At 45.7% G+C, this 13,932-nt stretch overlaps 2 protein-coding genes across 2 annotated transcripts in view; one reads left to right on the plus strand and one right to left on the minus strand.

Annotated features, from left to right (window-relative positions):
* The window catches only part of SPTB (spectrin beta, erythrocytic), a 206,409-nt gene extending 199,331 nt beyond the window's left edge, over positions 1-7,078 (plus strand). The window contains exons 34-36 of the mRNA XM_060262547.1: positions 73-246; positions 1,437-1,479; positions 2,934-7,078. Of these exons, the coding sequence (XP_060118530.1) occupies positions 73-246; positions 1,437-1,479; positions 2,934-3,101 (385 nt within the window). The 3' untranslated portion in view covers positions 3,102-7,078. The remainder of the gene's footprint in view (positions 1-72; positions 247-1,436; positions 1,480-2,933) is intronic.
* Positions 7,079-9,106: 2,028 nt separating this feature from the next.
* The window catches only part of PLEKHG3 (pleckstrin homology and RhoGEF domain containing G3), a 29,067-nt gene continuing 24,241 nt past the window's right edge, over positions 9,107-13,932 (minus strand). Inside the window, exons 18-19 of the mRNA XM_060262438.1 lie at positions 12,205-13,615; positions 9,107-10,492 (exon numbers count right to left, since the gene is read on the minus strand). Of these exons, the coding sequence (XP_060118421.1) occupies positions 9,696-10,492; positions 12,205-13,615 (2,208 nt within the window). The 3' untranslated portion in view covers positions 9,107-9,695. The remainder of the gene's footprint in view (positions 10,493-12,204; positions 13,616-13,932) is intronic.

The raw sequence follows: 13,932 nt of genomic DNA on the forward strand, positions 1-13,932 counted from the left end.
AGAAGAATTCCTGCAATTGAATGTAGCCCACGGAGTCGCTGTGGTAAGAGATGCCATTTGCTTTTCTGCTAGGTCCTGGAATACATTATACTGTGTGCTCAGGAACAGTGAACTGACCTTTTATAAGGATGCCAAGAGCTTGGCCTTGGGTGTGCCTTACCATGGAGAGGAGCCTTTCCAGATGAAGAATGCCTTCTGTGAAGTAGCTGCTGATTACAAGAAGAAAAAACATGTCTTCAAGCTGAGGTAAGGGCGAACCAGAACATTCCCTTTTTTTAGATTCAGGTGGGTAGCCATGTTGGTCTAAAGCAGAACAAAGTTTGAATCCAGTGGCACCTTTAAGACCAACAAAATGTTATTCTTGATATAAGCTTTGGGCACACAAAGCTAATACCTAGAATAAAACTTTGTTGGTCTTAAGGGTGCCATTGGATTCAAACTTTATATTTTTGAGTTCTAGAGCCTGTAAAATCAAAGGCCCAGACAGTCCTCAGGGCATAGGATCTCTGTATACTTCATCAGCAATACCATCTTCTTGGGCATAAGTGGAGTTCCTTGTGAAGTGCAAAGGGAGACTGGGAGGAAGGGGTGTGGGAAAGTTGTTCAAGGTGGAAGAGACTTTCTGTCAACTCTTACTCTGCAGTGATACTTTTGACACCAGCAGAGCTAGCTTAATCTGGCCAGGCATTTTTTTTTTAAAGATGTGGATACATTCAAACATTTGCCTGAGCCTTGCACCATTTGTCCTGTATTCAATTTGCTTGCAATGTATGTGCTCCCTTCTTGTGGCACATTCAGGATGAGATGGCAGGGTGACACATAAGAACATAAGAGAAGCCATATTGGATCAGGCCAATGGCCCCTCCAGTCCAACACTCTGTGTCACATAAGAGAAGCCATGTTGGATCAGGCCAATGGCCCATCCAGTCCAACACTCTGTGTCACATAAGAACATAAGAGAAGCCATGTTGGATCAGGCCAATGGACCATCCAGTCCAACACTCTGTGTCACACAGTGGCAAAAAATTTTATACATACACACACACTGTGGCTAATAGCCACTGATGGACCTGTGTTCCATATTTTTATCTAAACCCCTCTTGAAGGTGGCTATGCTTGTGGCCGCCACCACCTCCTGTGGCAGTGAATTCCACATGTTAATCACCCTTTGGGTGAAGAAGTACTTCCTTATAAGAACATAAGAGAAGGACAAACTGGAGAGAGTGGGTGGTTGCTGCTGCCTTTGAATGAAAGGGTTGAACCAGCGAGTCTTTTGATAACTTCCATTAATTCTTTGATTCTTGAAACATGTGGGTGTTTATACACTCCGATATAAATCTCCTTCTCACCTAGAATGGCAGATCATTATAGTTTAACTGCCAAATTGGGGGGTTGGGGTGGATCATATGAAGGCTTCAGCTTCTTGTCTTTTCTAGACTCAGCAATGGGAGTGAATGGCTCTTCCATGGTAAAGATGAGGTGAGTTATGTTATGCAATTTGTTTCTGCTAAAAAAAAAAGCCATAGTGATATACACAGCTGCACGTATCAGTGCGGAAGACCTGATTTAGCAGAGAAATAATTGGTACTACTCTGGGCCATGTTTTGCTAGTCAAAGTTTCTTTGGCATAGGTAGACTCCCACAAGAAAACCAACCCTGTAATAGCTGTTCCAAAACTTTGGGGAAGTGTAAACACCTACGTTTCTGTTGACTTTACTGAGGCTTCACTAATTTAGGAAGAAAATGCATTGTGGAACTACTGGCAACTGGCAGTCAGAAATGCTACTTTGGAAGCCATTGAAACTTTAGTCCCAGGTCGTTTTCGCACTTACCTTATTCCGGAGCGACGTCCCTCTTCACCGCGCAGCGCCTGCGCGGATTTCGCACTACTCGCTCTGCAGAACCCGGAAGTCCCGCGGCTTTTGCATCGCAAATGTAAACCGCCAAAAAACAGTTTTCATTTGCCACGCAAAAGCTGCGGGACTTCCGGGTTCTGCGGAGCAAGTAGTGCGAAATCCGCGCAGGCGCTGCGCGGTGAAGAGGGACGTCGCTCCGGAATAAGGTAAGTGCGAAAACGACCCCAGTTTATGCATGCACAAGAACCAACAGTAGTTCTACCAGGATTGTATCATTGCTTTAGGTTGGCAGGTGGGAGTTTTCTGTTTCAGTGCTGCTCTATTGTGAAAGTTTCATGTGCATAAGGTCACTATGCCAAAGAGAAGGTTAAATTGAGCACTTCTGTCTTTGAACAGAACAAAGTTTGAGTCCAGTGGCACGTAGGCAGAACTTGGGGGGGTGGGGAATGGAGTATTTATGAGTTTCTGCATTTTGCAGGGGATTGGACTAGATGACCCTGGAGGTCCTTTCCAACTCTGTGATTCTATGGCACCCTTAAGACCCTTTTAAGGATCAGGAGGAATGTCAGCACCTGGGCTTTCCTTAGTCAGAGTAGTTCTGTTCCCCTTTCGAGCTTTCCTCCCCTTCCCAGGAGGTGTGAGGAGGGTGGTAGTTCATTTGCCTCCAGGTTTAGCTTCACCTCCCATAGGGGTGCTCACAAACTCAAAAAGGCTGGGGATCCCTGCAATATGCAGGCCATCCTGGCTCCATTTCCATAAACAGATTAAATTTTTGCACTTGAATCAATCTAAGTTCTTCACTTTTTAATCCCTTTTGTTCACCTTTAAGACAGGCTCTCCCTTAGTTTCAGCTGCTCCTTGTCCTGGCCCCTTGACTACAAACTTGATATTTTTGAATCAAGATGGGAGGGTTAATTTTTGAAAAAAATGAAAAGATGTAAAGCCTTCTAATACACATTAATAATTGATCATTTTGAAATCTTATCTTGATTTTGGAACGATATTTCTGCTTTTTGTTTGGGAACTGAAATTTAACATGCTGGTGTTTTGGGGGTGGGGCGGGGCTTGTTCTAACAGGATGAGATGCACACCTGGCTTCAGGGCTTCAGCACAGCAATAATCGAATCCCAAAGCATTAAAACCAAGGCCCAAAGCCTTCCTCTGCCTTCCATCACTACCATGGATGTGAGCCTGACCAAGAAAGACAAAGAGAAAAGATTCAGCTTCTTTCCCAAAAAGAAATAGCCAAACAGGTGGCTTGCTCCAGTCAGATGCCTATGCTCTAAATATGCATAATGAAAAAGTGCACGTGTGAGTCTCCCTGGGACACTCCTGGCCCCAATCAACACCGTTCTCATTGCTCCAACACAGCCCTGCTTCCCACCACATCCCTTCCCCATGCTCTCCAAAAAGCATCAAGGCAGTATTTCTGATTACAAGCCAAGGTCCTTGCTCCAAAGCACCCAGTATTTTCCAAAGCAGGTAACTTTGAGACGTGGATCCTCAGATGGCTCATTAGAAAGACAATTCAGCAAGGTTCTCTCTCAGTTTGTAGATCTAGCATCTGACAAAGATTGGCTTCAGCAGAAAGATGCCATGTGTGTTACAGAGATATTGCCACGGAAAGAAGGGAAGCAGGGACATAGCCAGCCCAAAAGGGATCTGACAAGAACTGTGGAAACTTGCTGCGTGATTTTGAAGCAGTTTTTCTCCCTGCTTGAAAATTTGTCATGGATCCTACTCAAAAACCAAGATTCTCCCCGTCTTCTGTTGAACAAGAACTATCACTTGGAATTTCTCCAAGGCATCAACAAATGGTCCCTGCTCTTTAGAAGAACACAAGCAGCATGCCCTCAGCTGTTTCTTTTGCAACAGTTAGAAGCCAGTTTTTAGCAGGGCAGGTATTCTCTGTAGAATTTTGACACACGTAAGTACTCATGCCACAAAGCACAGAACTCTCTCATGAAAAAGGTAACACTCCACCTTCCATGGATGGCGACATCCAAAAGAGCGCATCGCCCATATTCAGACTTGTGCACTAAATTCACTAGAATGGAGACTTGTTTGAAATATGTGTGGAAGAGAAAGGTGAGCCATGCTCACCTAGTATAGAAACACCATACAGCAAGTTAGCTGCAAATAAGCCCCCCTGAAAACTATGGAACAACTTGTGGGACTAACTGAAGCTCAGTTGGTTTATAGGAGTTAGCGGCGACTACCTTTTGCTAGGCTGTGCCCCACATTACTTAATAAGATTTTAATACTGTTATTTATGCAGGGGTTTTCTTTAGCACAGGCCTGAATCTGGGTGCAGTGCTTTCTCTGGAGGCTTCTGAAAACAACTCTTCTGTGCCGGCTCAGCTCTCCAGAAGCAAATGGCTCCTCCACTGTTCCCTCTGAGAACCTGTTATGCCTGAGCATGGCTTTTGGTAATTCACTGCACTGCTTGCACTTTTTTAGTGTGGCTTTTTGAGTCACTATAAATGCACAGTGCTAATCCCATTTGCTCCCTCCTGCAAAGACCTCTGCCTGTGATGCGTGTGTGAATGGCTATTTAAATATATATATATATATATGCAGGCACTTCCTACCCTGAATTTATGCAAGCCCTTTATAAGGTAGGAATTCAGTCCAAAAAGCAAACAACAGAACAGCAACTAGAACACATTACTGAGGAGTGGAGTTAATAGCTGATAACATTAAGAGGAGCCTGCAGATTATCTTCTCTAACACTGGCTTCTTTGTGGGGATGGCTGCAATGTTTTAAGGATCTTCTAATATCAAACGCCCATTGCTCAGTAGCCTTTGAGCACCCCACCCCTAGGGCTCACAGTTATTTGTAAAAATCCATCATATTTTCTTTGTGGATGTCATATACCATAATGAAAGTGCCTTATCCTAGGGGCTTCCCATCATTATCATCACTCCAAGAGTGAGCACACTTTGTAGACACCATGCACAGATCAGTTTAGATTATCCTTCTACAGGAAGCATTAAACCATCTCCTGGCAAAAGAGAAACTCTTGGGATACTGAGAGGGCTCTTCTTTGCCTTGCACCCACCAGCAGCTGCGAAAAGTGGGAAGGCTATATGCTTTATAGATTGTAGTGACCACGGATCCAAGTACCAACAGCAAAACCTTGAAGCTGAGGCTTAGGACATTTTCAGGCTGTTACTTTTTGTCGAGTCTGAAAGTCCTACACTTTTCCAGATCTCCTGGACTGTAATGCATACTCCATACGGACTGTTCTGCTACTGTGAAAGGCATATTTTCCCACAGTCCTACATGTGTCTCTGAAAAGCCAGTACAGCTAAATGGTTTTTACTGCTACATTGTGGGTTCTGGTAACGCTACTGGATGTTGAAGTAGGTGGGTGCAATTATACATTCCGACTGCTTACCTGCCTCTCCCTCCCCTGTGCCCTTTTAAAGCATCATTACCGTAAAGGAAACTTTTTTTCCTGTTTATGCTGAGAGATTGTATGCACATTAAGATGACTATCAAGCAATTTTGAGAATCTGGTATACTATTAGGGCTACACAGCAAATTGTGCCATTCCTATACAATGGCGCAGAGTAGGGTATTTTGTTTTTGGTGATTACTTGTAGAAGGGAAGGTAAAAAAAGGCAAACGGGCAGTTTTACTTACCATTACTGAAAGCCTTCTAGTGCCCTGGAACTGGCAGCTCAGACAAGCAAATGGTGCCACACACACACACACACACACCCTCAAAGTAAAAGCAGAACCAGTAGAATCTTGTAGCTATATTACAGAGATGTGAAACAGCATATTGCAACAATAGCAAATAGAAGTGACAACAGTACTGTCCCTACACCACTGATTTCAGTCCTCCATTGAAATTGGTGCATTCAGCTCTAGTAAAGGGTTGGGCTGTTGTATGCATGGGCTCTGGATGGATGGGAATGACTGAGAGGTATAAGAGCAGGATGCCCTTAGTATTTCAAGATTGCAGCTGGAAGTTTAGATCACTTGAAGGGCTGCGTAGGAGCACTGCCAAAAGAGATCTCTAGCTCCAAGTACCTTGTCTCATATGCTCAATCTGGGATCTCTTTTATCTGTTTGCAGTAAATATTTTACCCGGACAGGGCAGTGCTATTCGTTCTCGCTCTCCAGTAGTCCGTACACTCACTTTCCAAGGAGTCGTGGCGCTCTTAATGCTCTAACCTCCCTGGCATAATCCAAATCAGGGTGCTACGGAAGACTGGGGGATTTCCCCCTACACTTTCTGTCCATGCTTTAGATAGGAAGGGGACACTAAAACACATTCTGGAGTGAGTTCCGAATAGTTTGTGCGTATAAGAGTAGTTAATGCAAAGAATAAGTGTTGTGAGGCTTTAAATTCCATGCGGCAAACTTTAACTTGTATGAAACCATCTGCACAGCCAAAGAGAAAGAGGCAACAGGCAAGGAGTTGGAAGCTGGTAGCAGGGCAATATCACTGTGACCTGTCACGCCTGAGCTTCGTGCATAGTATGATGCTGATTTAAAAAAAAAAAAGCTAAAATACTCTCAACTGTTTCTGCTGTGTGACCACTGCCTTGCACTGTGTGCTATTCAGAAGTTGCTGTATAGCTTGTGTACGTTTTCTACTTTCCTGTAGCTTTAATCATTTGTTTGTAGACATCCTATGGACTATGCTTCAAACCTCTGTTGGCAGGTTTTGAGTACAGTTGTCTGTATGCCACTATGTCTCACTGCATTGTGCTCCTATCCCTTAGAGAACAGGAGCAATGTTCTTAGCCTGGTAAGAACCATTTGCTGTCTGGGGACTTATAGCCTCACTATGCTAGGCCCTGCTCGGTTCTTCTATTCTTAGAAGACTTGATTCACCTCTCGGATCTGCAAAAAGCGACTTAAACTCTGTTAAGCTGTTCTCCCATTAAGCTGGGCTTTCCAAGACCCTGCTGATACCAGAGTCCAGACCTGTTCAAAAGGCAACAGCACATCTCTAGGCCCAGAACATGTTTGTTTCAGAATTATAAGGGCAATGTGTTTTTGAAGGGAGGGGGTCAATCAGGAAACCCGTATCCTCCTACAGATTCCTGGAATTAGGAGTAATTCTCTTATTTTAACAGCTAAGTACCAAGTCCCACCTGCTCCAATGTGCTTCCACTGTCCAGAGAAGAGAGCTACAGCTTCAGAATGTGCTTCAGAAGCAATTTAATAACTTTTTTTTTTCTAATAAATGAACAAATAAATACTTCTTGACTCTGGGATTTTGTATGCAATTTTCCCCACTACTAAAATATTTGAAGAAAAGCTTTGTTTTATCTCGACCATTTCATCACCTAGCCACATTGGTAAGCCGCTATCACATTGTGTAATAAAGAATGCTAGTTTTATTTCCAATGACTGTGGTAAGGATGTCTATAATCATGTATGTCAAGTGTGTTTAATATCCACATAAGTCTCTTACCAGAATGAGAGAGGAGGACTGTTTTGGATCCTATGTACTGCACGTGCACTAGTCTTTGCCATGGAATAAACATCCTCTAAAAATTACACTTTACAGGGACCCACTGAAAACATCTGATCTTGAACAAATGAAGTTTTAGATGAAGAGGAAATGCAGTTCACAGCAGAGACTACCTGGTGCACGCAAGCCTTATTCACGGAGACCAGTTTTTTACTCAAGCAGTATCTGGGCTAAACCTTTACGTTCTGAATGGCACATACGTTGATATACCTGCTGTGGTATAGTTCAAAATGTTTCCGTATAGGTTGGGGGCATTTCTCTTGATTTTTTTTTTTAATGTTCTGCTAAATTTTAAAATCTCACAAACAAGGTGGATCATGCTCCTCTGCCATGTGAAGGGGAAACAATGACATCATAATGAATTCAAAAGAGCCAAGCTTCAAAAGTACATAGATACTAACAACGCAGTCCTATGCAAAGTCACTCCAGTCTAAGCCAATTCTTTTTAGTGGCACAGGAGCAAGAGGTGTTCTTATGGCTGAACTGTTGGGATTAAGAGTAACTCTATAGGATTCCACTGTCGGTAGTATACTATGCTATATTGGGGACCCTAGTTTAATTGGAATAGATTCTATTTAACGCTGAGAATTTAAAGCCACTCTGAGGGTCATTTTCTTTACACTTTTACTAACTCCTGAGGGCTACAGCAAAAAAGCAGTTTTGAAATAATTTTAACTCAAGTATTATTTGCAAGCCCTTCTTGGTTAACCCTTTTTGTCCTTTCCCCCACCAAAATAGCATATACTCTCATCTCTCTGCACTTTCACTATCCCCACTATTCAGCCTCTTTCACAGGGATCTCTTCTCATTTTCTGTATTGCTCTAAGTACCCCATCTGTTTGTTTCCCACTCTGGGTTTCCAGTTTCCTCATTTCCTTCCTTTAGTCTTTTTTTTTTTTGCTCTGTATCTGCCCTTTTCCTCAAATCTCTGTCTTCTTGCTAAATGTAGTGCAGAAACATATAAGGGTTTCTCACACACACACACCAACTCAATAAAAGATTCTAATGGATTCTACATGGCAAGCAGGCCACGAAGCCTGGCTACAAAAAAACTGGAAATACTGGCATCAAATCTACCCTGTGATATACAGTGAGGCAGGAATTCTGCCCACTCCAAACTCTGTTAGTTTTTTTCCTTATCTGCCTACTGCTTCTTCTACCCCACCACTGACAGTGTCTGAGAATGAAGCGGTAACATAGTTTGTCCTCTGAAGCTTTTTCAGTAGGGACATAATTTCTCTATAGATCACAATTCTGAAAACTATTCATGAGCAATGTGAATTTTTGAGATATAAAGGTGACAGATGTGCTTGGAAAAGCTCAGTACACAGACAGAATGAAGGACAGTGTGCAAATTGACCATGGCCCTCCAAGTGTTCCCAGAGCATTTCTCAGATATCTGACCAATGAAAGGAATGCATCGTGTGAAATTACTGATCATATTAGGAAGCTGGGTTGGTGATGTGAGATTCTCCAGGAGTCAAGTTATAGGACCTGAAGTAACAATTAATCTGATCAACCCCCATGCCACCCCCTGCCATCCAGGAGAAGTCTGTGGCTCCGAGAACATTATTAATCTTAGCTTTGTCCACATGAGATGTAGTGAAAAACCAATGGCTGTGAGAGCTTTCAATCCTCTCCATTGCCACCCCCTGCCACACCCCCAATCTCAGTGAAGGAACCAAAGCCACACACTGGTCTAAAGTGGTTATTGCACACCACGTACAGACTGAAATGTGTACACAACCATTATTAGATTATATATATATTTGCAGAGTAGGAGGCTTGGAACCAATCGAAACTCAATAAAACTACATTCTAAAACAAAATCTTAGAGCAATAACTTATTCTCCTGTGAGCCTTAGCGGTAGAAGGAACAGTTGTTGCTGCTCAGTCATGACAAAGTAGAGACTTCCCAGTCATACTCTGGTACTGAAGGCAAGAACACACCTTTTCTTAGCAGGACTTGCAAACAGCTGATTTATTATATGCCTACTCAAAGAGGGAAACTCCTTCAGGCTTGCAACAGAACTGCCCAATAATTTTGCCTGTAGCAAGATGAAAACAGGTTTATGGTGCTATAGTATTTATAAAGAGGTACAATCATGCTCAAAATGCATAGACGGGAATAAGGATGCTGTCGTTTCCTAGATGGTCAAAGCAGCTCTCCATGTCGTGGAGGCCACAATGCAAAAGGGGGATACCAGTAGCAGGAAGGGACTGCTGTCTGTCCTTCCAAGAAGCTGGTGCAAATGATTATTATTTCCTAAAAAGCTGACTCCGCAGCTTCCCATTTCTGAGTAGTTTTTAGTGGCACAGGAGCAAGAGGTGTGCTTATGGCTCAACTGTTGGGATTAAGAGTCTGGAATTTTTCCCGCAGGTTCTTCACCAGGCTCTGCTGGTTGCTGTTTGTTTTCTCCCTCCGCAGCTGCTGAGGTGTCTTCTGGGGATCTGCTTCCTGAATGCTCTCCTCACGGTTGTGGTACTCCTCTGAGTCCTGGTAGGCCTTGCACCGTTCTGCCACAGCCTTGAGAGAGATCTTCTCCCGGGACGTAGGAGAGCGGATCTGCACATAGCTCTCATCGGGCTCACCAGCAGCATCTAGCAGCTTCTCCATGACTATCACCCGACGTCTGTTCTCCAGAGGGGCTTCAGCTGTGACACAGAATCGCTCTTGAGTATCACAGGCGTGGTCCTTGGGAAGGAAGTCAGGTAGTGTCTCCCTTAGTGACCTCCTGAAGCTCTGGGTCCTCCCCTGCTGGCGTTTCTCCCTTTCCCCATTTTCTTTCAAGCAGTGGTGTTCCAGCATCCTCTCCGTATCCATCATTTTCTCAGGGGCTGAGCGGCTCCTGTTGACGGGTAGAGACCTGCACTTCTCAGTCCTTGCCTGACAGGAATATTTGGACCTCAGCTCCTGCACGTCAGGCCAGTTGAATTTCTCAGCTATGACAGGACTGATGGGCCTGCGTGAGAGGGGACTGGTGGGGGAAGTCAGATGGGGGCTGCTGGAGCAGGGGCTGAAAGAGAAGCGCTTCGGTGACTTCTCATGCGAAGGAGATGAAAGCAGTGTCAGTGGACTCGATTCCTGCAACACGACTTGTTCGTAATTGAGGAGGGACACGGCTGGCTTCCTCTTGCCTAGGAGGCAAAGCAGCAGGGAATGAGTGAGACCGTGCTGGCACAGTAAGGCAGTGACAAAACCTCTACCAGCTGCATCCCCTTTAACCTGTTCAAGGGCCACAAGACATGGAGCTTCCCTGGCAGAGATTCCCTGAAAAATCCCTCATCCCAGGATTTACCCAAAAAGATACTGAAACTGTTGGCTGACCACAGCTGGGGAAGGCAAGACAATGGCCCTCTCTGAGAATAAAGAAAGCAAAGATTCCTCTGCTCACCCTCACTAATTTCCTGGTCACCATAAGCTTAAAGGAGGATCTAGAAGTGGTCTGTGAAGCAGCCATGTTATGGCGTGGCAAGGCAAACCATTCAGCATTCGTTTCTCAGAGAATAAGAGTTAAAGCTGGGCCCTGAGTGAGATCTCCCAGTGGGGGATAAAATGCTCCTTTCCTTCAGTCTGCGCCTAACAGAAAAAGAAGTCACAGGGAGGATAGCTCCCCTTCTCTCCCATCTACAAACCCAAGGAGAAGGGGGAGAAAGAACAAAAAATAAAAGGAAGGGAACAAATAAGAATAAAAGGACTGAAATGAATTAAACTAAGTTAGCCACCATATCCTTGTCCCAGGCAAAATAAGACAGGGGTTTATTGCATATTACAGAATTTACTTTTGAGAGTCGTGGGGGAGCAGACTGAGGATATCCCCCTGCCTCAGTAAGGTCATTTTAACTTCCCCCTCACATACAGGAAGCAGACATTCCAGAATGAACAGAGACACAGACACACCTGCCACACTTTGCATGGAGGTTGCAAAATTCTGCTTCACTTGAGGCAGAACAGTAATTATTTTTAAAGGTGCAGTGTCAGGGACACAGAGCTCACGAATGCTTCGGGGAAAGAAATGGCAGGATAATAAAAAGGTCTTGCAAGACAGGCCACCAACCTGGGCTTTAATCATGGGCCTTAACTTTCAGCACCCATTTCAATGCAGCACGTCCCCCTGAGCAATGGACTGTTGACAACCTGGCATCCTCTTGCTTTCTTGCTCAATTAGAAAGCACTGCTCTAGCCCAGTAGGTTGTACTGGGTCAAAGTAGTTGCCTTCACCTACTCTTTTCACAACCTCGTGTGTAGGTATGAGGCTTTCACTTTGCTATTCTGGCTCATCTGTTCTCTGTCAGCCTGGATGGGTTAGGGCCTCGGAAGCCTCCATTATATACAACCCATGGCCCTACCCTCCAATCAGGGTTCGGCCCCATCTCTTCCTGGATGGGATAAAAGGAAGGTGGATACCCACTCTCAGGGCTGTGTGTCCTGGGCTTCCAAGGTATCAGGTGCCCAGCCCCCCCCCCCCACCTCAGTCGTCTTGTTACTCTGGCCCTTCCTTACTGCCAGCCTTCACCCTTACAGGCTGCCGCTGTCCAGGTCTCCAGCTTCCTCTCCAGCAGTGGTAAGGCCCACTACTCGGTTGAGGCTTCGCACTGCTCGGTTGGGGCTTCACACTGCTCGGTTGGGACTTCGCACTGCCTGTCCCTCCAGGCTGGCTTCTGCTCCTGGGTTCCCTGCTGTTTCCCTCTGTGGGTAAGGACCCTCTGGGCACTGGGTTGTTTGTGGCTAAGTCAGGTATGGGAGCCAGTCCTAGACAGTCAGCTATGGCCATTAGGCACAACCATAATTCATACAGTAGGAATATTAGATTTCATTGACAGCACATTGCCCAAGGGGTGTTACCTACCTTTGCCCTTCTTGTCTGCCTCCTGCTGGCCAGTCAAAGCATTGCCCCTCATTTCCTCCTCCAGTTCAGTAAGCTGCCTATGCACCGCAGGTTTATGGCCCTTGATTCGGAGGCTGTACTGGCGGGCCAGCTGGTACACCTTGTTCTTCATCTTTTCTGTCAGCTCCACTTCTGTCAGGTGGGCAAGCTGCATGATACGAGGGTGCAGCTGAGGGGGACACTGCTCTGGCTCGTAACTCCCCAGCTCCTGCATTAGTTTCCAGGGCACTCTGGGAGGTACAGCTTGTTCCACAGGAGACTTGTTCTCTGGGGAGGGCACAGCAGACTCCTCTGTTATAGCTCCAAGATCCTCACCCTCCAGGATGAGAAGTGGCTCGTGGCAGTCAAGACCATTCTCCTGGTTCTTGAGCCTGTTTCTCAAGGAAGGTTCAGCACACTGTCCATTTGCCTTGCCTGCCCTGCCACCCTCTTCAGTCTTTCCATTCCACAGCTGTCTTCTTGACTTTTCCATCTCATCCCAGATCTTAATCATCTCAGCAGGTGGCCTGAATTCTGCTTCACTGATAGGCTGAGGGTTCTCCCCATGGCCTGGCCCAGCAGCAGGCCTGTTTGAGAGTACCCAGGCTGCTGTCCGACAGGCTCCACTGCCAACAGACGTCCCCAGTCTCTTCCGCATTTCCTGTTCAGGTTCTGGCTGGGGAAGGCTGTTGATTCTGAAGACAGAGTTCCTCACCAGCCCTTTAGGAATGTAGGAGAGGCTCTCCCTCCGCCTGACGCTGAAGCCAGCATCTTGATGCTCAGCGTAAACATAGTAGCTCTTGATCTTATCCAAGAGCAGCCGGTCCTGCTGAGACAGCATAGATTCCTTCCGTCTACAGGAGGCACGATCGGTTTCAACTGGACCTGGTGAGCGAGGCTCACTGCAGGGCTCACCTGGGGGCTCTTGTGGCAAGCTGCAGTTCAGGGACTCGGTCATGCCACTGTTGTGGCAGGTGGCTTTCTCACTGCCATCCAGGCTTAGGACACTGCCACTTCGACTGGCCTGCTTGGGGGTCAGGTAGCCCTTCCCCTCCTCTAGAGCCAGACTGCTTCGACGAGAGAGGCTACTAGTAAAGCGCTCAGCAATAATACTAGCCTGATCTAGCACAGAGAGAGGAAGGATGCTTCTGGGTGGGGGCACATTTCCATCCTCTTCTTCCTCCTCCTCTTCCTCCTCCTCACTGCTAAGTGGTTTCTCTGCATTTTCAGTGGGTTCCAGATCATCGGAATGTTGATGCAGAACTCCGTGTTGGTCTACCAAGGCTGACTCTGGAGGACGTGTTGACTCGGGGTCTGAAGGATTCTCTTCTGGGCACTCTTCCTTACAGGAAGAACCCTCTGTTACCCTGTCGAGCTCCACGGCTGATCGAGCCTGTAAAGCACACATGAAAGAGAGCAAGTAAGAAAACAGGAATGCATCATCTATCTATTATGCAAGCCAAAACAGTGGCCTTGCAAAATGACAGATGGGGTCTTTAGAAAAAGCAAACTTTTCCTATTTAAACGCAGCCCACTGCTACATCTCAACAGCGCTGAGATTTAAAGTCCAGGCTTTTTATACATTTGCTCCTATGTTGGCTCAGTAGGAGATGGACACTCTTCCCCAATTGTTTTTGAATGGAAGAAACAGGATACTGTAGCCAGTATTTAGATCATGGAGACAGAATGGCCAGGGCCCAGACTTTCGAA

Source organism: Heteronotia binoei, chromosome 21 (genome assembly GCF_032191835.1).
Source record: "Heteronotia binoei isolate CCM8104 ecotype False Entrance Well chromosome 21, APGP_CSIRO_Hbin_v1, whole genome shotgun sequence".
Lineage (NCBI taxonomy): Eukaryota > Metazoa > Chordata > Lepidosauria > Squamata > Gekkonidae > Heteronotia > Heteronotia binoei.